General features: G+C 47.2%; 5 protein-coding genes across 12 annotated transcripts in view; 3 read left to right on the top strand and 2 right to left on the bottom strand.

Annotated features, from left to right (window-relative positions):
• Positions 1 to 2,947, bottom strand: part of LOC147039404 (tumor necrosis factor receptor superfamily member 12A) — a 3,981-nt gene extending 1,034 nt beyond the window's left edge. For both annotated transcript variants that reach the window (XM_085904041.1, XM_085904040.1), the window contains exons 1-3: positions 2,370 to 2,947; positions 510 to 608; positions 221 to 364 (exon numbers count right to left, since the gene is read on the bottom strand). In XM_085904041.1, the coding sequence (XP_085760167.1) occupies positions 221 to 364; positions 510 to 608; positions 2,370 to 2,451 (325 nt within the window). In that variant the 5' untranslated portion in view covers positions 2,452 to 2,947. The remainder of the gene's footprint in view (positions 1 to 220; positions 365 to 509; positions 609 to 2,369) is intronic.
• A 1,880-nt stretch (positions 2,948 to 4,827) lies between these two features.
• On the bottom strand, positions 4,828 to 12,770 carry rnf40 (ring finger protein 40). 2 transcript variants are annotated; one of them, XM_085904774.1, is made up of 20 exons: positions 12,669 to 12,770; positions 12,117 to 12,265; positions 11,875 to 12,042; positions 11,486 to 11,798; positions 11,213 to 11,416; positions 10,979 to 11,100; positions 10,753 to 10,899; positions 10,327 to 10,401; positions 10,143 to 10,262; positions 9,507 to 9,686; positions 9,257 to 9,392; positions 9,049 to 9,170; positions 8,717 to 8,976; positions 8,512 to 8,629; positions 8,061 to 8,210; positions 6,779 to 6,991; positions 6,366 to 6,491; positions 5,833 to 5,973; positions 5,390 to 5,491; positions 4,828 to 5,160 (listed from the first exon to the last, which is right to left on the bottom strand). In XM_085904774.1, exons 2-20 carry the CDS (start codon positions 12,252 to 12,254, stop codon positions 4,984 to 4,986), a joined length of 3,012 nt encoding a protein of 1,003 aa, XP_085760900.1. In that variant the 5' UTR covers positions 12,255 to 12,265; positions 12,669 to 12,770; the 3' UTR covers positions 4,828 to 4,983. The 2 variants fall into 2 exon arrangements, with proteins under 2 accessions (XP_085760900.1, XP_085760899.1); XM_085904773.1 differs by having other exon boundaries at positions 8,717 to 9,170.
• Positions 12,771 to 12,915: 145 nt separating this feature from the next.
• phkg2 (phosphorylase kinase, gamma 2 (testis)) lies at positions 12,916 to 15,981 on the top strand. Of its 4 annotated transcripts, none has more exons than XM_085904781.1 (10): positions 12,916 to 13,159; positions 13,424 to 13,524; positions 13,663 to 13,838; positions 13,915 to 13,969; positions 14,076 to 14,141; positions 14,214 to 14,377; positions 14,466 to 14,556; positions 14,774 to 14,927; positions 15,002 to 15,127; positions 15,232 to 15,981. In XM_085904781.1, the coding sequence occupies exons 2-10, from the start codon at positions 13,466 to 13,468 to the stop codon at positions 15,475 to 15,477; spliced, it is 1,137 nt and encodes a 378-aa protein (XP_085760907.1). In that variant the 5' UTR covers positions 12,916 to 13,159; positions 13,424 to 13,465; the 3' UTR covers positions 15,478 to 15,981. The 4 variants fall into 4 exon arrangements, with proteins under 4 accessions (XP_085760907.1, XP_085760905.1, XP_085760906.1 ...); XM_085904779.1 differs by having other exon boundaries at positions 13,424 to 13,535; XM_085904780.1 differs by having other exon boundaries at positions 12,916 to 13,313.
• A 599-nt stretch (positions 15,982 to 16,580) lies between these two features.
• On the top strand, positions 16,581 to 19,085 carry LOC147039401 (protein king tubby). 3 transcript variants are annotated; one of them, XM_085904776.1, is made up of 12 exons: positions 16,581 to 16,622; positions 16,778 to 16,934; positions 17,006 to 17,079; positions 17,113 to 17,401; positions 17,465 to 17,602; positions 17,670 to 17,833; positions 17,905 to 18,066; positions 18,146 to 18,258; positions 18,326 to 18,440; positions 18,517 to 18,615; positions 18,713 to 18,884; positions 18,952 to 19,085. In XM_085904776.1, exons 1-12 carry the CDS (start codon positions 16,581 to 16,583, stop codon positions 19,083 to 19,085), a joined length of 1,659 nt encoding a protein of 552 aa, XP_085760902.1. The 3 variants fall into 3 exon arrangements, with proteins under 3 accessions (XP_085760902.1, XP_085760903.1, XP_085760901.1); XM_085904777.1 differs by having other exon boundaries at positions 17,006 to 17,227; positions 17,294 to 17,401; XM_085904775.1 differs by having other exon boundaries at positions 17,006 to 17,401.
• A 656-nt stretch (positions 19,086 to 19,741) lies between these two features.
• LOC147039400 (interleukin-21 receptor) lies at positions 19,742 to 21,369 on the top strand. Its single transcript, XM_085904788.1, has 8 exons — positions 19,742 to 19,799; positions 19,875 to 19,992; positions 20,061 to 20,242; positions 20,315 to 20,493; positions 20,543 to 20,711; positions 20,786 to 20,891; positions 20,950 to 21,028; positions 21,088 to 21,369. The coding sequence occupies exons 1-8, from the start codon at positions 19,742 to 19,744 to the stop codon at positions 21,367 to 21,369; spliced, it is 1,173 nt and encodes a 390-aa protein (XP_085760914.1).
• The last annotated feature ends 52 nt before the right edge of the window (positions 21,370 to 21,421 follow it).

Genomic DNA, 21,421 nt, shown 5'->3' with positions numbered 1-21,421 from the left:
GACAATGAAACAGTACATGCTAACAAGTGACATTTGCATAAATTTGATTCTTTACGGTCACTGATATAACGTAAACTGACATAGAAACATGGACCAAGATACCAAATAATCCAATCCAGGCTAAAAGTAAAAAAAAAAAAAAAAATGGAGAATGATGATGCCTTATGGCTCAGTGGTCTGTAAGTGTAATCATAATAAAAGCAAATAAATACCGATATACCTCGTAGAGGCAGTTTGTGTGACTTGCGGCGATGCACCATAACGCCGATGAGGAGCGCGGCGCCCACCAGGATCACGGCCAGCACCGAAAAGCTACTGATGGCCGCCAGCTTCCACACGTCTGACGTTTCCTCCACCAATTTGCCTACGGTGTACAAATCACTATTTTTAATTGGGTTCACTTAAGGCCTTACTTGAACTAATATTTAACCTTGGTGGTTACACGGGCTCCCTCTAGTGGTAAGCATACTAAATTCAGTTCAGTTGCAGTTCATATAATGATGTCTCACATGTGTTGCACGACGGTGTCTTGGGGTACTGCTTGCAAGACGCACACGGCACGCACGCGTCCAGATCGGAATTCCAGAATTCCGAGAGTCCACATTTACCTACGCACAAGAAAACTTGTTAAAAGAGCAAGAGTAATGGATAACACATTGCACCTACAAATTGAATCATCTGACAGTATACATTACGAAAAGAAGTCAAAAGATGCACATTAATTCAAAAGAGTAGAGGATCACTAAGTAACTGAGGCAGTCAATTTTGTGTTAAATCTAGTGTGCTGCCCTCATGTGGCTTAAAGTGGACGTACACCTAAAATAATCTGAATGGCGTTACAGTGTACTGAACAACAAAAAAATGGGCTTCCTTGGGCTTGTTAGTGTTTCTTCCACGGCACGTCACCCAGATGAAAACAAGATGGTGTTTAAAGGGGAAAGGCTTCCTTTACGCCCGCCCGCCCGCTGTGGACACAATGGAAGTCTTCATTTGTTTGCATGACAGCCAGACAGATGAACGCTTCAATGTGTGCCCCTATTTTTTTTTCTGTCTTTTTAAATAAAAAAAAAGATAATTCGAAGATATTAGAACTGAACGTTCCACGCAATATCCAGTTGAGTAATTTCACTCTATGTAAAAGACCAAAATGTACATTTTAGACAGAAAACCATGAAAAAAAATATATACAAAAATTAAATACTGCCCATTGCCGACTATTTTATTGTTGTTGTTTTTTTAACTTTAGTGTGCTGGTGCAGCACAGTGTGGTTGGAATGCGCAGTCGTAGAAGCAAAAGTGGCACCAGCAGAGGAAGAACTCCGGGAATGCCCAAGGTCAGGAGGAAGGAGCGAGCGTAGGCGTGACCGTCAAGTGACCCCCACATCCGACAAAGCGCGTCTGCACCGCAACGTGTCGCAACGTAACAAACTGTCGCGTCACGCGTGTCCGCGTGCGTTCTCACTCTGGGAGTTTTCTCGACCCTCCGAGGCTGCGTGTGCAATCTGGCGCCGGCTTTCACATTCCTGACGTTGGGGAGTCTCGTCTTTTTGGGTGTGGGGATGTTGCGTTTTGTCATAAAACAGACGGGGGGCGGGCCAAGCAGCAGCTGATATCCAGATGTGGGAGACTCAGTTTTGTGTTTGGAGTGGCGGAGGACACACGCACGAACACGCGCGTGCACGCACACACACGCCGACACGCATGCAAGAGAGGCGCTTGAAAGCATCAGGAAACGATCTGAGGGCGAGCAGTGTTTTGCTAAGAACTCAGCCTGCTTGTCCTCCGTCGAGATTCAATGCAAAGCCTTAGGAAAACAGCCCCACTAAACTTTTAGTATAGGACCAATCTTATTAGTTTCTATGGAATTATGACACAGGCCGAGATAAAAGTCAATCATCATTTGTATTATTAAAGAAAAGGCAATCATAGTATTATTATTGACAATATTTTAGGTGATATTTCATGAGCACGGGAAAGCTGTGGTTTTCACAATCCCTGAATACTTCGGACTGTCCTTGAAGGCATCACCTGACATACACCTAATTACAGCACTAAGTGCGGTGTTGCCTTTAAGGTCAGCCTGAAATCAGAGTCAAATCCAGCTATAGAGGAAAATGCACGTGTTTATTATCATTAATCATCATTTGATGTCTTTTCTTTGTTTCGTACCCGAGTCGTGGTGCGTTACTTCGGGGAGGACCGAGAGTTGAAGGACAGTGCATGAGCCGGATGATGGCTCTCTGAAATCAGGCCATCGGAATGCGGAACCGGTCAACTATGTAAGCCGGTAAAGGAAACGCTGCACACGCACACGCATACACAAAAGACAGACAAAAGAAAAAGCTTAAATCGAAACAACCAAAACTTACTTTTTTGTGCCCACGTGCCGTGGAACGCGCTCAACAACGCCACAAAAAATCCGCAAATTGTGCATAAAGCGTGGGAATCCATCGTTTGAAAGTGCGTGTGAGCGTGCGCGCGCGCGCTCAAAACACACCTTACGTTATTCAAAATAATTTAAAATATGTTCACGCTTAAAGCGAGGAGTGCGCGGTGGTCGTCAGCATGGAAAAGTGAACATCACGGAGTGACTCACCGGGACCACTGTGCTCCGTGTTTTTTAACATTGGAGAACACACCCACGCTCACTCACTCACTCACTCACACACACACACGCACACACACACACGCGCGTGCGCGCCATGAGTCATTTCCTATCCACTTTACACTGCTTCACTTCACTCGGAAACTCCACCAGTGGACTTTTTCTCCCTTTTTCCCACATACAGAACATGCACACGACAAGCTAGTGGACACACACGCGCAAAATTGCTTCAACTTTTAAACGTGCTATTTGATTCTCATCCTAACACACGGGGGCGAGCGAGGGTGCGAGACCTTGTAGTCTGGATTCAATCGTGTTCTCATTGTTATTACCACGCCTGACGACGTCATCCCCGCTGGCTGCCAATACACACACGCACGCACATAGTGAAGGGGCGCGCATAGAACCCCCCCCCCCCCCTAAAAAAAAAAAGATCTTAATGACATCCAATGGCGCAACGTGCTGTTTTCGGGAAAACTTCAATAATAAGCTAACGGACCATCCTGCCATAACAGGACACACCGCAGGGGGTGGCAAAGTGGGTGTAGTGATTTGCATGTCCGCCTCATGCTGTCAGGTTCAGAGTTTGAATCTGGGATGCCGGGTTTGTTAAATTATCCATACTTAGATTCTAAATCCAGATTCCTTTTTTTTTTTTTTGATGTTGCACTTCCCACCCCGAATAACACGCCTGGTAAGAGCGCTGTGCAAAATTAAAATAATATTAATTCACACTTTGGAAGATGTGAGTGTCCCTGACGTCAGAGTGGTGTTGTTATTAGCGTCTGGGGGTAGGGCGTATCCCCCCGCAGTCGTGCAAATGCACAATAACAAGGCCGTCGACTCATGGCTGCTCTGCACCGAACATCTGGAGGTGTGCGACACCACCAAAGCTTTTTCGTGCCTGCTTAAAAGTCGGCAATCAGGGCCAACAAGCTACCTCAAGTCAAATTATTGCTCCATGAAATTTGCAGCGGACTATTCTTGTTAGGTCCAATACAATCTCAGCTTCTATATGTTGCTAGGACAATTTCATCTGCCCAGTGTCTTAGAAATGGGACAGTTTAAGCCAAATCAGCCTTCATGGTCAAAAAGTTGTGATTTTGGAGATGAAAAGATTCGGACCGACAAGAACGTTTGACTATCTCAGGTACCAAACACACAGCCCGGCCCTCTTTAAGCTTAACATGTTATATATCGCAGGCTTTTTCTTTTTTTTTGTTTAGCTGACATTATAACAAAGTCTCCTGGAACGTTGATCTAACTGTTCCCAAATGCTGAATTAACTCTTTTTTCCCCTCCTCTCTGTGGAGTCTGGAAGCGTTCCTGCGCAACATGGTGTGAACTGCCTTTCCCACAAGTTCTAACGTCAAACAGACGTGAGCCAACCTCGCAGCGATCGTTCACATGGACCGACGAGCGGCGGGAGGAGGGAAAAAGGAGGCTCATCGCATTCATGACGCTCAAAGAATGTCCTCGCGCAGATGTTTTTCTACTCGACCTTTAGGACGACCTGGAGCTGCGCAACGGCCGCCCATATGTGCCGAGACTTTCCACTGCTGTGATTTCATACGGTAATGAGCCACTATAAGCTGCAGATGTTGTGTCAAACTCGGCGAGGGGCGCCATGGCAACAGGAGGAACACACATACAAAAAGGAGCAAACGCATGACACACACTACAGACAACACGCACACAGAAAAGCAAGTCATGAAACAAACACTAAACGCAGACACAAAAATCCAACACCAAAATTGGCACGCACTCAAACATAAAAGCCACCGTCTGGACAAAAACACAACAGACATGAAACGCACACGCAAACCACAGGCGGAAAACAATAAAAACAACAGTCAGGAAACGCACACGCAAAACAGACAAAAAAAAAAAGCACACAACACATAAAACCTGCAGACACACAAACAAAATCCTGATGCAACCCGCCCACACGATGAGCTGAGCCAAGGTGATGTAAAGAGTGTCGTATGCGCTGACTGCGTGCCAAACTGGCTTGGGTCTCTGAGGGCTTCTCAACCCTTCTAGAACTCGGCGGTGATGTCACACAATCCGCGTCGCGCTCTATAAATTACAAACACGCTCTCAAGTAAGACCTTAAATCCATCGATTTTCATTTCCGGAATGCAAAGAAAAGGCTTCAAGAAGAAAAGACGACGGGCGTGAGAAGAAAGCGGCTGGACGCGGACGGAGAGCAGCACACCAAGTTGACTAACAGCTGTTTATTCCACAAAGACAACACGCGCTCGCTAGCCGTCCGTCCGTTTACGTTTGTCCCCAGGTGGCAACCGCGCCTTGAAGCGGACATCCAAAGGGAGAGATAAGCTTGTCCGTTTGGATGTCCACGCTCGCTTTTTTTCTTTTTAGGTGATGTAGATGCGGTGAAAGTCGTTGGCTCCGAAGGCGCAGTTGCACTTGGGGCACTTACGCTGGCGTGTGTCGTAGCGCATTTTCAGACATTCGTAGCAGAAGACGTGGAAACACTTGGTGAGCACCGTGTCTTTGTCCCGCGTGTTGCAGCACGGGCAGCGCAACTTTGCCTGCACACACAAACAAACCAATTCAAGCACGTCGCTGGAAAGCTTTCACTACGCGACATATACGACGTCAGCTACGCCCCCCCCCCCCCCAAAAAAAAGGTAAAGCGATACGAGGAGGGAAAACGACACGCTCGTATTTTACGGTTACGCTTTTTTTTCCCCCACAGGAAGATTGGACAGCGGATGTTGCAACAGGCCCGCCTCACCATCGCGCTCAAATTTCTCTCACCTTGTACTGGTTGATTTCCTCCTGCAGGATCTCATCGGCGTCGGAGTAAACCTCCACCTTCTTCTGTTTCTCCAGCTTCCGCCTCAGCCTTGAAAGATCCTCCTGGGAAGCAAGATTTACAGATTTCATTTTGGCACACCTGCACGTATTATTTTTTTTTTTATTAAAAAAAAAAAAGCGTGGGCTGTACGGTGTGTTAGTGGGTAGCACGTCTGCCTCGCAGTTTTGAGGTTTGATGCTTACAAGTAGTCGGGCAACAAGCACAAAAACTTTACAAAACTAACTTCCTGTTCTTTATTGAAATAATTCATTTTTAAGTCCACTTTAATGAAATTGAAGATCTTCCAGTGAGTAAATATGACCACTCAGAGTTGCTGATATTTTCCAAAGTGAGGTGAGATGTTTTCCAAAAAAGAAAACAAAGGGAGTGGACATGACTCTACCTGCGCTCGCTTGAGGTTGCTGCTCTCCCTTTCGCGGGCCGTGCGGTTCTCGGCGACGGCGACCTGGATCTCCTTCAGCTTGGCCTGCGTATGCTCCAGCTGCACCTTCTGGTCCTCCGCCAGCTGTGCGGCCTCCACCGCCTGGAGCAGGAGAAAACAAAACAAAACAAAAACCCCAACAATGTCACTCTGTATCAGCTTTTTACAAACATATGCCGAAGGGTTTTCAAACATTCTGGGTCCAGGAAGATTTTTTTTTTTCCCCCCCTCAAATGTGTCGTAAAGGCTATAGTTTAGATTAATTATGGAAAAACTGATTTGAAAAGCCTGGCATTTGAGCAGGGGTGTGTAGACTTTTTCTCTCTCGGCTGTAAGTCTAATGACGCAACCTTTATTACACGCTGACGACTTTGAATAAACATGGGAACGTTTAGTGACGAGCGAGCGCAAGCAAGCAATTATTCGCGTTGCTCCATCTGTGCGCAGTCAAAGCGTGCCGACGGATCATTAGTGAGTCACGAGGCCTTGCTCACCTTCCTCTTGTTGAGTTCCAGCGCTTGAGTCCTGAGCGTCAACTCTTTTTCCAGGGTGGCCAGCGTGCTTTGAAGAACTCCCTCTTTTTCCTCCAGTTTCTGCACCACCAGCAACTGAGCATCCACCTGGTAACAAGTAGGGGTCAGCCAGTAACATTTAGGGCTGGGTGAGTATTCTCTTAATCAACAACAGTGATTTGTGTATTTATGGTTAGGCAAATTGACTTGTTGGGAGATTTTGTTTTTGTTTTTAATCCTCCATTGTTGGGGTAAAACTCACATTGACTGTTTTTGTACTCAGGCCAAAGCAATTAAAGTTATGGCTTCATCTGGTGGCATCTTGGTGCAAAGGAACTATGTTGAAATGTGTTCAAGAGCTTTGCCGCCTTGTTGTGACAACCCATTCATCCCACCTGCGTCTTGAAGGTGAGGACCTGGTCGGCCAGCTCTTCTTTTTCCTCCTTGAGCAGCTTGTAGATCTGGTTTGATTTGATGCGCTCGCTCATCAGCTTGAAGTTGGCGTCGTCCTTCTCGCGCAGTTGCTGCAAGAGCCGGCTGTTCTGCTCCTGCATGTCCTCGAAGGCCTGGCCCGTCACGTCCATCTCGCTCAGCAGCGCTTCCTCCTCCTCCAGAGAAACAAATAACTCAGCTCGACACCTGCCGTTAGGACCGGAGCTATGAAACTCGACGTAAGCAACTGGACCAAATTTCTACAAATGCTGTATTTGCTTCCTTTGCTTTTATGGCCTTCCTGTAAAGACTTCCGACCTTTTTGCCTTGAACGGCCGGATTTTGGGCAGGAAGAAATCACGCTGAACAAATGTAAAACATGTTGTACTGCTTCACACGGGGCCTGAGGCGCTGGCTAAATCAGTATCAGTCTGGACTGCGTTAGGTGTGCGGGACCTCCCAAGCTGAAGGTGCCTCAGGCTCTCAGAGCACCAACGTCTCTCGAGCTCATCAAGTCTCCATTGGACCATTTCAATCAGGGGTTCTTCAACATTTTAGCCCCAACATTCAATTGCATAATAAGTTGACATGCACTCCGCCCCCCCCCCCCAAAACAACAATTTCTAGCAGTTTGACAAGCTTCGTGTTCAACAATATCCCATTTTAAAGAGCTGCTTAAGAAAAGAAAAGCACTAAAAAAAAAAGAACCTAAGGCCCACAAGAACAATAATTGGAACGGCCAAGCAATTCTAAAAACACAGAAAACCTCAGAGGAAGCATTACAACCCCCCTTCCAAAAAATAGTTAACTTACAAACGCGCGCTTGCATTTGTTCAATCTTTGCGTCATATTTTTTTTCATGAATTAAGTATGAATGGCTCTTGGAAGACTTTTGCCCCCCAGAGCTACATTAAAAATCCAAGACCTGTCAAGTGAAAGGTAACAAGCGTTTTAAAACACGAGCCAACGTGGGTGTGTCTAATGTCCTCGTGGCTCAGGTTGAGCAATTACGACATTGCTGAGGCGACACGCCACCTCTGAGAGATCTCACGGCAGCCTTCCACATGTGTCGCGTCATTCCGTGACCTGAGAGACTTGGACAAAGCTACACCAGAGAGGCACACCCAAAAAGATTCCCTCCCCTATTTCGAGGCATAGAGGTCATTCTGCGACTCCTCCCTTGACTCTTGCACCATGTTCAACTCTATCTTGAATTAAACCTCGGCACATGTGTGTGGTGAATACCTGTTTTGTGGCGGCCAGCTTCTTCTGCAGATGCTCGATGGTGTCTTCCGCCACTCGGATCTTCCTGAGGGCGTCTTCGTCGGCCAGCTTCTTGCTCTCCTTCTTCTCGCGCTCCTCCAGCTCACGCACCCGGATCCGCAACTCGTCCACCTACACGAGGGGAAAATTAGACCCTGCACAATAAATTGAAAATAACCATAATCTTCACTCTTCTCAGTGCGATGCGACAATTTTCAAAATGAATCAATCGCATTTTAGATCATGTTAAATGGGACTTAGCACGCACTGGCTACCAATTAAAGTGCCTGTGTCTTAAAGCCCCAAATTAACTTTAGATGTTCTAGTACGCATTTGTTGCCATTGTTTTTCTTTCTAGCAGAAGCAAAACATGATGCTGCCACCAACACGCAAGGTAAAAGACAATCATAAAGATGGGTGGGGGGGGGCGGACCTCTGCTTTGGACTTGCGTTCAGCTGCCATGAGCTGCACTTTGTCTCTCTGCTCCTTTGGAGCCGATTTATGCATGTCCAACAGGAGCTTCATCTCCTTCTGTGACTCCTGAGCTTTCCTGGAGGACGGCAAAGCCACAAGACGTTACACAAGGGTAGGGTCACAAATTGAACTCTAAACAGGGTCAGGTCAGGGGATTGCGTACTTGAGCTCGATTCTGAGCATCTTCAAGGTGTCCGAGTCTTTCCGCTTTAACTCGTCGCTGCGCTGCCTCTCGCGCTCGCGTTCCCGCTCCCGTTCGCGCTCAGCCTCCCGCTCTCTCTCGCGAGCCCGCTGCCTCTCAAGCTCCTTCCTCCTCTCCTCCTCTTCCTCTTGGTCGTCATCTTCCTCCTTCTTCACGTCCGCGGCGTCGCTGCTCGACTCCTCCAGGGCCAGAACGCCGGCGTCGCTGCTCAGGCAGCGTAGCTTTGGGCAAAAAAAAAAAAATCGCATGTAGGCAATATTTGAAAGCGGGCGGCGTAGACAGGAATCGTCTACCTTGTTGATTTCGATCTGGGTTTCGCGCAGCTTCCTCTTGAAGCGCTGCACGTCCCCTTTCAGCTGCAGGTTGTGGTTCTGAAGGCTGCTGATTAAGTGTCGCATCTCCCTGTTGATTGGTCCTGGGGGAGATAACAGTTTTTTTTGCATCATGACATCATGCTTTAATAGGTGCCGTTGCGGTTTGTCGCTGAGGCTTATATGGTACCTGCTTGCTCATTGGCGGCAAGATTTTGCTCAAACTCGATGCGCAACATCTCGTATTCTTTGCGCACTTGGGCCAGCGTGTCCTCCAGCTGGATGACTTCGGTGCGTAGCTTCTTCTGGAGGGACAGCTCGTCACTCTGAGGGGAAAGATGCGCACAGCGGGATTACTCAATAGGGCACGTCACAGGCGTTGTCTCAACAATTGCGCAGAAAAGAGAAATAATTTGGTGGGGGCAGACAATGAGGTGTACCTCCATGTGCTCAATCTGTCTGAGGTGGGCGTTCTTGGCTGTGAGCAGGAGGGCCCGAGCCTCGTCCAGCTGGGTTTTCACTCCCAGGGACTCGTTGTAGAGCAGCGAGAACTGGGACTGCAGACACTTGTACTCCACCGTCTCCTTCACAACCTCCTCCGGAATATTACGCAAATCCATCTGGAATAAGGAAGAAGTGGCAAAAGTTTAGGCGCAGGCTGCGTTTGCAATCATTCACTCCTTCCTGATCACTATATACAGTGAATATATAAAAATATACGATACACCTCTGCTCAATTGCCATATTTTTGAGACAAAAAAATTAAGCGTCCGCTTTCCTCACACCTGCTTTGTTTAGTTAAATGAACTCTAACTTGAGCTGCGCTTTGTCTGGCTGCTCGTCAACACGGCCGTCCCGATTGGGAGGAACAAAACAAACACTGAGAACTTGTTGAAAAGCTGGGAGTTGCTCCAGTTGATGTCATGCACGCTACATTCCAGCGGGGCTTAATTGCCACACTCACGGGTATTATGAGAACATGAAAACTGTAGCAGGTCGTTAGTTAGACGACCTCGACGCCCCGCGTGCACCCGCGCAACAAAAAGGTTCAAGTAGTCACCAAAGGTCACCATCACCTTGAGCTTCTCACTCTCCCTCACAGCCTCTTGAAGCTCCACCTGCAGCTTCTCCAACTCGGCCATGCGGCTATTGGCTAACTCCTGGATGTGCTCCAGCTCCGTGTTAAGACTCTCAAACTGCAAAGTAAAAACAATTGCGAATAAAACATTTGAAAAAAAAATTGTTTTAACAAGCACTCACCTTTTGAATGGTTAATGTAATTTGGCCTCCGGCAAGTCCGGCTGAGCTGCCGGTGCTACTGTAGCCAGACTTCAGCTGCAGACCACAAAAAACAAACAAAACAAAAATAGACCAGAGAGGTTATTAACCACTTATGAATTATTAAGAGTAAAAGGAAAAAGCAGTAAATTAACCTCATTGAGCAAGTGGGTTTAAGTTGTGGTTATTTAGATTCATTTGCTTCCCGTCACTAGCAGAAAAATGATAGCAATTTATTTTTCCACTGATGCGTCCATAACATTTGGGTGAGAAAGACGTTCACTTTAAATCACGCTTGCCGTCATTTGTGTCACGAGTGAGCTGGAGCTTGTCCCAGATAACACTTAAAATAGCAAACATCGTAATGTCCAAAGTGGCAAAAAAACTGACGAAATAAGGAAATTGCACCTGCTCCATGGCTTCCGCCAAGTGCTTGTTGAGCTTTTGTTCCCTGTTTCGGAGTTTCTCAATGTCCCACTGCAGGTCCTCCACAGTGGTCTCCATTTCCGACACCTTGGTTTCCGCACTGGTCATCTTATCCACCAATTCGTTGTACTGTCAGGGGAAAAGGTGCTTCTATGTTTAAGACACGTGCACGCAGGGGCAATCTTGAGCGTGTCTAATGGCATCTCACCTCCATGGATGTTTTGTGATGTCGGCCTTGCAGCAGGGTGGCTTGATCTCGCAGTCTACGGTTCTCGTCCAGCAGGGTACGGTTCATGGCGCCCACGCTGGCCAGGCTCTCGTCCTCGCACGCTGCATGCAGGTTTAAAAAAATAAAAAAATCATATTAAACCACTTGATATTTCCCATTAAATTTGAAACTTGCCAGAATCTTGCAACCCTCATCAGTACAAATTTGCCTTACCCGCAGCTTGGATCTGCTTGCACATGTCGTCAATGCAGCTGTGCAGCCTGTCAAAGACGCACACGAGGCAGGCGATGGCGTCCTTGCTGAACAACATGCGGTCCTGGAGATGCAGCATGACCTCCTCTTCGTTGCTGTACTCCAGCGTGGCCAAGAACCCTTTGGCGCAGTCACTCAGGGGAGGAGGTGGCGGCGGCAATGCTTCTGTGCACGAGAACGGACGATTTTTTCACAAGGGGTCAAAAATATTAAGTGGCCAATATAGCATCTAACCTGTGGTTGCTGGCCGTTGGGGCTCGGTGGGGTTTAATTGGTCCGATCCATCGGGTGGTGGAGGCTGCTGAGGAGTCTCCGAATGCCTCTCTTTTGTTACTTCATCTTGCTGCTGATGCTCTGGTGGTTTTCTGTCAATCTGTGCCTCAGGAAGTGGAGGTGGCGGCACACCAGAGGTTGATGAGGCGATACTGACAGCGTCCGTCTCCATGGGTACAGGATCAGGAAGTGGAGCAGGTGGGGGAACTGGTGTTGATGGTACTGGGGCCTCTGGTTCAATACATTTGCGAAGAATACAAACCCTTTCTTCCAGCTGTAATCAAGATTTGTTTCCCTAAGCACGGAGCTTTAAATTGTCAAAGTCAAACAATTGTTTTGTGTCGTAGTACCTCAGACCAGTAACGATTTACAATCAGCAGGGTGGTGTCATCAGTCGCTTGCCTCTTTTCAAGCTTCTCTATTTTCTCTCGTAACTCATCCTCCATCGTTTGTCGCTGCTCCAAGCGCTCACTCAGCTTTTTATTCTTAAACTGGATCACTTTCATGTCCATTTCCTCCTGCACATCAGATAAGAAAGGGGTGAGCATGCTGAATTCAAATGGAGGCAGATTTGCCATGTCAATGGGCTCACCGTAGACGAGACTCCTGCTATGCGAATGGGCTCAATGAGAGTGGTGGTTGTCTTCTCCTCCTTTTTGCTTTTCTTCTCAGGTGGGCCAGGGGGACTGTCCCCCCCGGAGGGACGTTTTCCTCCTCCGGCACCTGACATTTCGACTCCCCCTTGTGTGTAAGGCAACATTTTGTAACATTTAGACTTGTTATGAATAACAAGCTGACGCACAGACCATACTCATTGATTCGTATTGACAGCTAGCAACGACTTTAGCCATGTTTGAACAATTTCAGTTACAATAGTGAAAATGAATTAACGTAGACTTGAATTAATAATTCGGGTGATATGTGGTAAACCAAACCGAGAAATACATCTTTTACTTATCTTCAATTAGCTTATATTAGCTCTATGGCTAAGGTAAGGTAGGCTAATGCTAATACCAAAGCAGCTTAAGCGTATTAAATTCCTTGTCGACTGGAATACTATTTCACACGCACAAAGAAACATGGCATAATTGTCTGCTAAAGTTCGCGAGTGAAACAGTTTCTAGTTTTTATTTACGATACAAACCTTCTCCGGAGCAAATTGATGAACACTTCACGACATCGGAGCAGCTGCGGAAGTGCGATTCGTACTTCCGCTAATTAAGGTCGCTGGCTCGCAAAATACCGAAGGACAATTTTTATGTTTACTAGTTTTTAAAATAATTGTGTTCAATTTCTGATGCTTTTGGTGTAGTTTATTATCACATTATAAATGGGGGGGGGGGGGAACAAACAAACAAAAAACCCACTGCAACTGCACTGTAACGGACTCCGACCACGCGAGGGCGATACTGACAGCTCCAAAATATTTCCCAAACCTTTTCGAGCAGTTAGAAAGAATCCGGTCAAAAATGTCATCATTTTCTAAATATTGTTTTATTCTCGGCTGACTCGCTTCGGATACTGTCACCACTGACGCACATTCTGTGATGGCTTCACAATAGCTTTGTCGCATCACATTGCAGCCTTTTGAACGCTCCCTCGGCGGTTGTTGTTTGCGTTTCTCTGTCATACATGGTGAGTACCGAATAGCTTTGCACGGTCAGTGAACGGACAGCCAATACTGGGACTTAAGTAGCAGTATATTTTACAAACATGAGAAAGACGTGGAGAAGACACATTTCAACTATGTCCGCCTTGCGTGTGTGGAATAAGATCATGCAGAAAACACGTACATACCTGCATGCAACACACACACACACTTCCCTGTATCTAGTGCAGTTCCTGTTATTGTGTCTCTTTGAACTCTGACAACATTTTGTTTTTTGTATTTGTTTGAAGAGTCCCATCCTGTCAGCATGACAAAAGACATAGTGCTTGGAGATGATTTACCTGACTGGGTGGGTGCAAAGGAGTTTTACCAGAAGTATGACCCCAAAGAGGTGATTGGTCGGTGAGTCTGTTGAGGAACAAAAATAGTTAGTGTTTTGCTGCCATTTTCTGGTGTTTTTATATTATCTTGAATACTGTGTACAATCTTAAGCAAGCAGTCAAAGTGTTGTTGTTTTTTTTCTTCCCAGGGGCGTGAGCAGCGTGGTGCGCCGCTGCGTGCACAGACACACAGGGCAGGAGCTGGCCGTCAAGATCATCGAGATCACCTCTGAGAAAATGACCATTCAGCAGCTGGAGGAGGTGAGGACCTCCACGCTCAAGGAGATCCAAGTCCTCAACATGGTCAAGGGCCACTCGTCAATCAGTAGGTCCAAAATGCACTGATGACTTGCTTGGGAACACAAACCTGTGTGATAACAGCCTTTTATTCTTTCACCTAGTTACTCTCATTGATTCCTACGAGTCCACAACCTTCATTTTCCTGGTGTTTGACCTGTAAGTAGAATAGTAATTGTCGTGAAAATTTGAAATCTAGTACGGCTCTCCACTGAATTGGTTACATTTGTATCTAATATTGTGACGCTCGATAACAAAATGACAGGATGAGGCGGGGGGAGCTTTTTGACTACCTCACAGAAAAAGTTACACTGAGTGAGAAAGAAACAAGGTGAGTATGCGCCATCTACATTTCCCCCAAGTGTTTCAACGAAACCATTCTAACCTCTTCACACCGACGCAGGAGCATAATGCGAGCTCTGCTGGAAGCGGTGCGCTACCTCCACTCCCGCCATATCATCCACCGAGACCTGAAACCCGAGAATATTTTGCTGGATGACCAGGGACACATCAAACTGTCTGACTTTGGCTTCTCGGTGCAGCTGCAGCCCGGGGAGAAGCTGAGAGGTACGTACACGAGGGAGAACCAAAGTGTTCAGTGAGTTCCCGCGACGCACTCGTTTAAAAAATGGTTGCACTTTGTTGTTGTTATTAGAGCTTTGTGGAACACCCGGCTATTTGGCTCCTGAAATCCTAAAATGCTCCATGGATGAAATGCACCCAGGCTACGGAAAGGAAGTTGATCTGTAAGTCCAGACCAGAAATTTGGAAGCGTGTATGCACAATTGTGCAAAACAAAATTCTGTGACTCCCACCAGAAGTTTCATGAACCTTTGTAACTTGCCATTCTGCATATAATTATTCAGGCAAAATAGTACTTTGCTGCCACCTTGTGGCACAGTGGGGAATTACTTTTGTTATTTGCAATATATGCAATTTAACATGGTGTGTGCGTTACCACAGCTGGGCATGCGGCGTGATCCTCTTCACCTTACTGGCCGGCTCGCCGCCCTTCTGGCACCGCAAACAGATGCTGATGCTCAGGTTGATCATGGAGGGCCGCTACAAGTTCGGCTCGCCCGAGTGGGACGACCGCTCGGACACTGTCAAGGATCTGGTGAGCTGGATCGACTTGAAGGTTTCCGCTCGTACTGTGAAAAGAACGCCGCTTACCCCGCCGCTTGCGTTCAGATCTCCAGGTTGCTGGTGGTGGACGCGACCGCGCGTCTGACGGCCGAGCAGGCCTTAGCGCATCCTTTCTTCAGCCAGTACCAGAAGGAAGACGTGCGGCACTTCAGCCCCAGGAAGTCCTTCAGGGTGAGCGCGTTCACAATATACAGTTCCAATTTCTTCACCTTTAAACAAGTCAACTGAAGAGCATATGAAGTTGTGATACCATGCGGGTTTCCCTTCCCGTTCAGGTGTTGATCGTGACGGTGCTGGCGTGCATCCGCATGTACAGCCGCTACCGCCGGGCCCGCCCGCTGACCCGCGAGGTTCTGGCCCGGGATCCTTACTCCCTGCGAGGCGTGCGCAAGCTCATCGACGGCTGCGCCTTCCGCATCTACGGGCACTGGGTGAAAAAAGGCGAGCAGCAGAACCGGGCCGCCCTTTTCCAGAACACGGCCAAGGTCATGCTGCTGGAGTTGGAGGACTTTGAAACATAAACCTCATTTCTTTATTTTTTTTTTTTTATGCTATGGCACTGTTGTGTGTCAAGTTTCTGTTTGATTTTAAAAGGAGGGATCAAGGAAATTATGCCCTTACTGCATGCTGTCCCGAGCATGCAGGAAAAAAGAAATCCTGATGAGCATTTTTTCTTTTTTTTCTTGGGTTGTTTTAAACTCAAGTCACGTAATTTTGTTGTGCGCTTTGCATTGAAGGGCATTTGTACGTGTTTATTTGGGATGCTAACACTTCAAGAAAACACTGTGACTACCTATATGAACTACTTACAAGTAGCATATTAGCATACAAAGAGATTGTATTCACTCATATTTACATGTCCGAGTACTGAAAGACAAATGTGAAATATTTGCAACGTGTACTGTACTTGCATGTTTATGGTTAAAAAAATAATAATAATCTCCATCTTTCTTCAAGAAAGCAACCATTTCTTACTGAGAACTCATTCCATTGCATCATGACGAAATAAATACTATTTAATATTTGCTCCAATGTCCTCCATCTGATTATTTTGTCTTCCCATTGTGCAATGTATTTTTATTAAGATCTATTTTTAGGAATAAAACCCGCGCTGGGTGTAAAACGTTTGAGAAGCATAACGGCGTGATAACCACCTTCCGTCACCGCGGCAGCGTGGCTGTAACCACGGCAACCGGATAGCCCGCTTCCACACAACCATTAAGTCGAGGGGTGTGTTTTGTGCATCTCGCTTTGATGTTTCGGCAACCCGCTATAGCCACTTGATGCCGCCTGATTTTAAAACGCAATCTACCTCTTGCCGGGAGAGCTTTTTCTTCGTTTGGAGCAATTTACGGAGAGGTAAATACAAATAATGATGTGTTGAAAGAGTAAACACATCATTGGGGCCTGGTCCTTCCCTTGTCCACGTTGGCTGAGCCGTAGCGCAGTTTAAGAACATTATCCCCTTTTAATCTACTTTGCCTTCTGCTTCACGCAGGTGAGCAGACAGTCAGATGGAGCCGGGCGCCGCCATTGCATGCCCGCGTCCTCTTTTAATTGCTTTCTTTGCACCCTGCTTTTTGCACTTTTGGTTCAGTTTTGAAGCATTTTGACGCTCAGCGATATGGAGGATCCGGATATACGGCAGCAGAAACTGGACAATCAGGTAAAAACAAATATTCTGTGTAAAAGAAAGCCGAATAATCAATTTCCTTTGTAAAAAAAAAAAACATCATTGATATAGTATATTTTGGACTTTATGTGTCAGAATCACCTGCTAATATTGATGATGAAAATTCTAATTGTCTAATTGGGTCCCAGCGATCTATTTTGCTCAAGAAGCAACAAAAGAAACGTGCCGATTGCCAAATGGTGGTCGCTAACCGGGACGCCCGCCAGAAGAACCGCAGACAAAAAGGCCGCTCGGACGAGACGGCGCTGCTGATCAGCCGGTCCCTGAGCAACATCTCCCTGAGCGGTTAGTTCCCCGTGTCGAACCCGAATGCGCCGCCGTCTTGACAAGCTTTTAAGAAATCATTTCTATGCAAGACCAAGCGGAGCATGCGCACGACAACCCGATGGATGTCATCACGCTGGCGGAGGGCGAGGATGACGCCGCCGAGGTCGCCGTCGTGTCAGGTGAGGTGGTTGCCGAGAGGCCGTTCGCTCCCAAAAAGCTCAACTTGGACACGGAGCAAGACGGAGATGAAACGGAGGACATCAATGTTGGCGCAGAAGGCCAGAAGACCAAGAACAGAGAGAAAGACAAACGTGAGAAACAACCGGAACATTCCGGCGACGAGTTCACTGTACTAATTAAGAACGTGTCGTTCCCAGTCGAGGAGGACAATGACGGCCGGGAGAAAAAACCCAAACGGAAAGACAAAGCCAAAGAGCGCGACGATGGACAGAAGAGCGGCAAGATGACAAAACAGGAGCGCAAAAGTAAGCGTGATGTTCTCTCTTCAGCTCCAAGAACATTTGGTTCTACGTTGGCTTTTTGTGCAGAGAAGCACTCGCACGACACGTCGGCTTCAAAGCCGAAGAGTCCCAAGAAAAACGGACGCCGCGAAAGCGCTGCCGAAGAGGAAGACGAGTGCCCCACACCGTCCCGTGACACTTCTCGGAGGAAACATCTGGACACGTGTACGTCCTCGTGCGAGCGCCATCCACCTGACTATCTGGTATGACTTAACGTGAATGTCCCCCACAGCCAGGTGCCAAATAAGCGACGACAGCAAGGACGAAGACGTTCAAACGGAAGCCAAAGAACGAAAAAAGAAGAGGGGAGAAAAAAACACGCCGAGCTTAGCCTCTCTCAACTCCAACTACAAGGAGAGCTCATCTTCGGGCGGCAGCGGCGAATCCACGAACGGAGTGAGCAAATTGACCTAACTCAATTTTGCTTATTTGAAAGAAACTCCAATTGCATTTTTTTGTCCCTGCAGACGGACTCTCCCGTATCGCTGGAGGACCTCGAGGCCTTCGCCTTGCGGCCCGCCCCCAGAGACGTAACCATCCAATGTCGGGTCACCAGAGACAGGAGAGGCATGGAGAAGGGCATGTACCCCACTTACTACCTACACATGGAGAAAGAGGACGGAAAGAGGGTCGGTTTCTTATCAACGCCAGAATGGAAGTCACCACTGTCGTGTTAGTTGACTCTTCGTCCCCTCTGTCGCCGTTAAGGTGTTCCTAATGGCGGGCCGTAAAAGGAAGAGGAGCAAAACATCTAACTATCTTATCACAACAGATCCCACCAATCTGTCCCGAGACACCAGCTGCTACATCGGAAAGCTAAGGTTGATTTGGAAAAAAAAAACAGTCCGTCATCTCGTCTGTGTAACCGATTTTTGTTTTACGTTCCAGGTCCAACGTTCTGGGAACAAAGTTCATCGTATACGATGGGGGAGAAAACCCGGAGAAAAAGCCTTTCATTAAAGAATGCGAATCTGTGAGACAAGAGCTGGCCGCTATTTTTTACGTGAGTCGAACGAACTCGTCGTCAATGACGGATGTCGGTCTGCTAATTTAAGAACTTTTGTCGATTTCTATGATAGGAAACTAACGTTCTGGGATTCCGGGGTCCTCGTAAAATGACGGTGATTATCCCGGGAATGCTGGAGAATGACGAGAGGGTGGCCATTCAGCCCAAAAATGTCGGTTTACAATCGGGGTCGCCGTATGGTGTCACAATGTGTGTGTGTGTGTGTGTGTGTGGGAAATGCCTAACGGGAATTCCGACGACACTTACAGGAACAGGAAACCCTGTTAGCGCGTCACGCTAGCAACAACACAGACAAGCTAGTGACCCTGGTCAACAAATGTCCCAGCTGGAACGAGCAGACGCAGTCGTACGTGCTCAACTTCCACGGCCGCGTCACGCAAGCCTCCGTGAAAAACTTCCAAATCATCCACCCGGAGAACGGTGAATTTCATTTACCGCAAATGGCGCAACTAAGAGGTCAGCCTAACGCGCCGGATGTGTCTTCCAGGCGACTACATCGTGATGCAGTTCGGCCGCGTTTCCGAGGACGTCTTCTCGATGGATTACAGCTTCCCCATGTGCGCCCTTCAGGCCTTCGCCGTCACGCTCTCGTCTTTTGACGGCAAACTGGCCTGCGAGTGACCCTCAAGTGCTCTGCCGCATCTGAACTGCACACTTTATAAAAACAAAACAAAAAAAACAAGCTACTTAGCTTACCCTTGCACTGTATTAAAAGGTGTACCTAATATTATGGCCAGCAAGTTTATTTCATTTCTTTTTTTTTTTATTCAAAGCTATTAAGAAGCAGAATCATCGACTTGGTCTGCTCAGCGTAAAATTGAAGGCTTCACATCTGCAAATAAGGAAACGTATTAACACGAGTGTTGCAAAGAAATCATATAGCTTATCACTATGATCATATTTCCATTTCACAAGTGTGTGTGACTAAAAAGTACCACAGACAGGAAGGGCAGCTAAATCTGCATTGCATAAGAGATCTCACAACAACTTCAATATATGAAATTACTCCAAACTGAAATGCTTGCATACAGATTTCGATCTGGACGATAGATTTTGTAGCCGTACCTAATCTAGCGTCCGACAGCGGTCACTCAACGTCTGGCTAATTCTCATCCTTTGACATGAGAATAGCGATGCGATGAAATTGCATTTCAGCGGACTTGCGGTCGCTCGCCTCTCCTACTCGCCAGATGAGAGAGGACGATACGTCCCCCTTCCTCCATCTGTCACTCAAATAGAACATCACGGCAAAAGGAGCCTGAGAGCGAGGCGAGACGATGGAGCAGCTCAAGATGATGCTGCTGCTTTTATTACACGCCGGACTTCGGCTCACAGGTATTTTTATTCTACTCCATTGATATATACTTGAATGAATTTTTTTCCCAACTTTCTTGACTTTGATTTTGGCAGACACGAGTGAGAACTTTCAGTGCGACAATGATTTCTCGCTTACAATCAGTTGCTCCGTCAACCTCACGTCAACCCACGACGGCCTCCACTGGCTGAATTTTGCCAAAATGTATACAGAGTAAGCATCCTTGCCCGCCTCTTGGTAATAAATGAACCAAATATATTTAAATAATGCTTTCTCTGCAGCGAGACGTACAAATGCAATTTGTCAAATGCCGGCGGAGGCCGCGGCTCGTGTTTCGTCGCCATGGAGAGTTCTTGCGAATTTGTAGATTTCGACATGTACGAGATCACGCTGTGCGGGAACGCGAGCGGCGGGGCGGAGACGTGCCACATGCTGGACGAGAGATACATGCCCAAGGAACACAGTAGGAAATCTTCTTGACATTTAATGGGTAGATTCGAGATGCAAATGACAAAAAAACGAAATCGCTACCCAGTTAAGCCCAACGCGCCGTGCTGCCTGGCAGTCAGCCGCAACGCCAGCCGACATCACTTCACGTGGAAAAACACCTACGAAAAATGTCGCTACACCACCCTGACGGACCACCTCGAGTATCAGCTCTGTTTCTACGATGGGCGAAACAAAGGCGGAGTAAGAGAGGGTATTACAGAAGGTGTCAAAGGTCACACACTGGGCTTAATCAACATCTTCTCCACTCCACCAGCTGAGGTTTTACTACACGGACAAAACGGACTATTTTGTGGATGACGGCGACTTTGAGAGGAACACGGAATACACTACCAGCGTCAGGTCCAAGCCCAGTGAGACACACTTTAAGGGCCAATGGAGTGATTGGTCACAAGAGGTCCGCTGGAGGACTGACTCAGTTGCCGGTGAGGCTCATAAACAAGTTTGAGTGAATGACAAGTAGGTTAATTCTCCTTGTTGCTTTTTTTTTTTTTTTAAGATTCCCCGGCTGATGGCTTCCTTTCCAAACATGGCAAAAATATCTTCCTGGCTTTAGTTGTAACAGCCACGCTGGCCCTGATTTTATGCTGCGCTTGGCTAAAAAAGTAAGTCGTTGCCGCAAATCCCATACTTGGCAAAGTACGCATTTGATTGGTTGTACAGGCGGAGGCGAGATGAATTCATTCCCACGCCGGAACCGTACTTCCAGAGCCTGTACGCTAATTGTCACGGTGACTTTAAGGTAAGTGTGGCCACTCTGGCGTTGGGACCAACATTTAATTTTCTGACAACTGATGACAGAGCTGGGCAAACACAAAAGGAAACATGACTATGATGCTCAAGCCGGAGGACACGCTTCAAGTAGATAGCCACGTGGAGGAAACTCCAGCGCAGCACGACGAGATGATGTACGAAAACGTCCAAAACCAACCAGCACGTTTCGCGGCATGCGGGACCGGCGGCGTTCCGATCATCCGGACGGAACCGCCCTGCTACTGCTCTGAATACTGCACAATGAGCGACTTGGAGAAGTCCGCACAAGTCACCGGGAGAGAAGAATGCTTTCCGGAAATTAATTTGTAAAGGGTTAAGAAATTTCCAATCATGTAAAAACATGTCACTATAGTGGACCATT

This window comes from Syngnathus leptorhynchus, chromosome 22 (genome assembly GCF_054491065.1).
Source record: "Syngnathus leptorhynchus isolate UIUO chromosome 22, UIUO_Slep, whole genome shotgun sequence".
NCBI classification, from domain to species: Eukaryota; Metazoa; Chordata; class Actinopteri; order Syngnathiformes; family Syngnathidae; genus Syngnathus; species Syngnathus leptorhynchus.
Note: the sequence above shows the minus strand (reverse complement) of the source record. Positions and strands in the feature narration are given on the sequence as shown.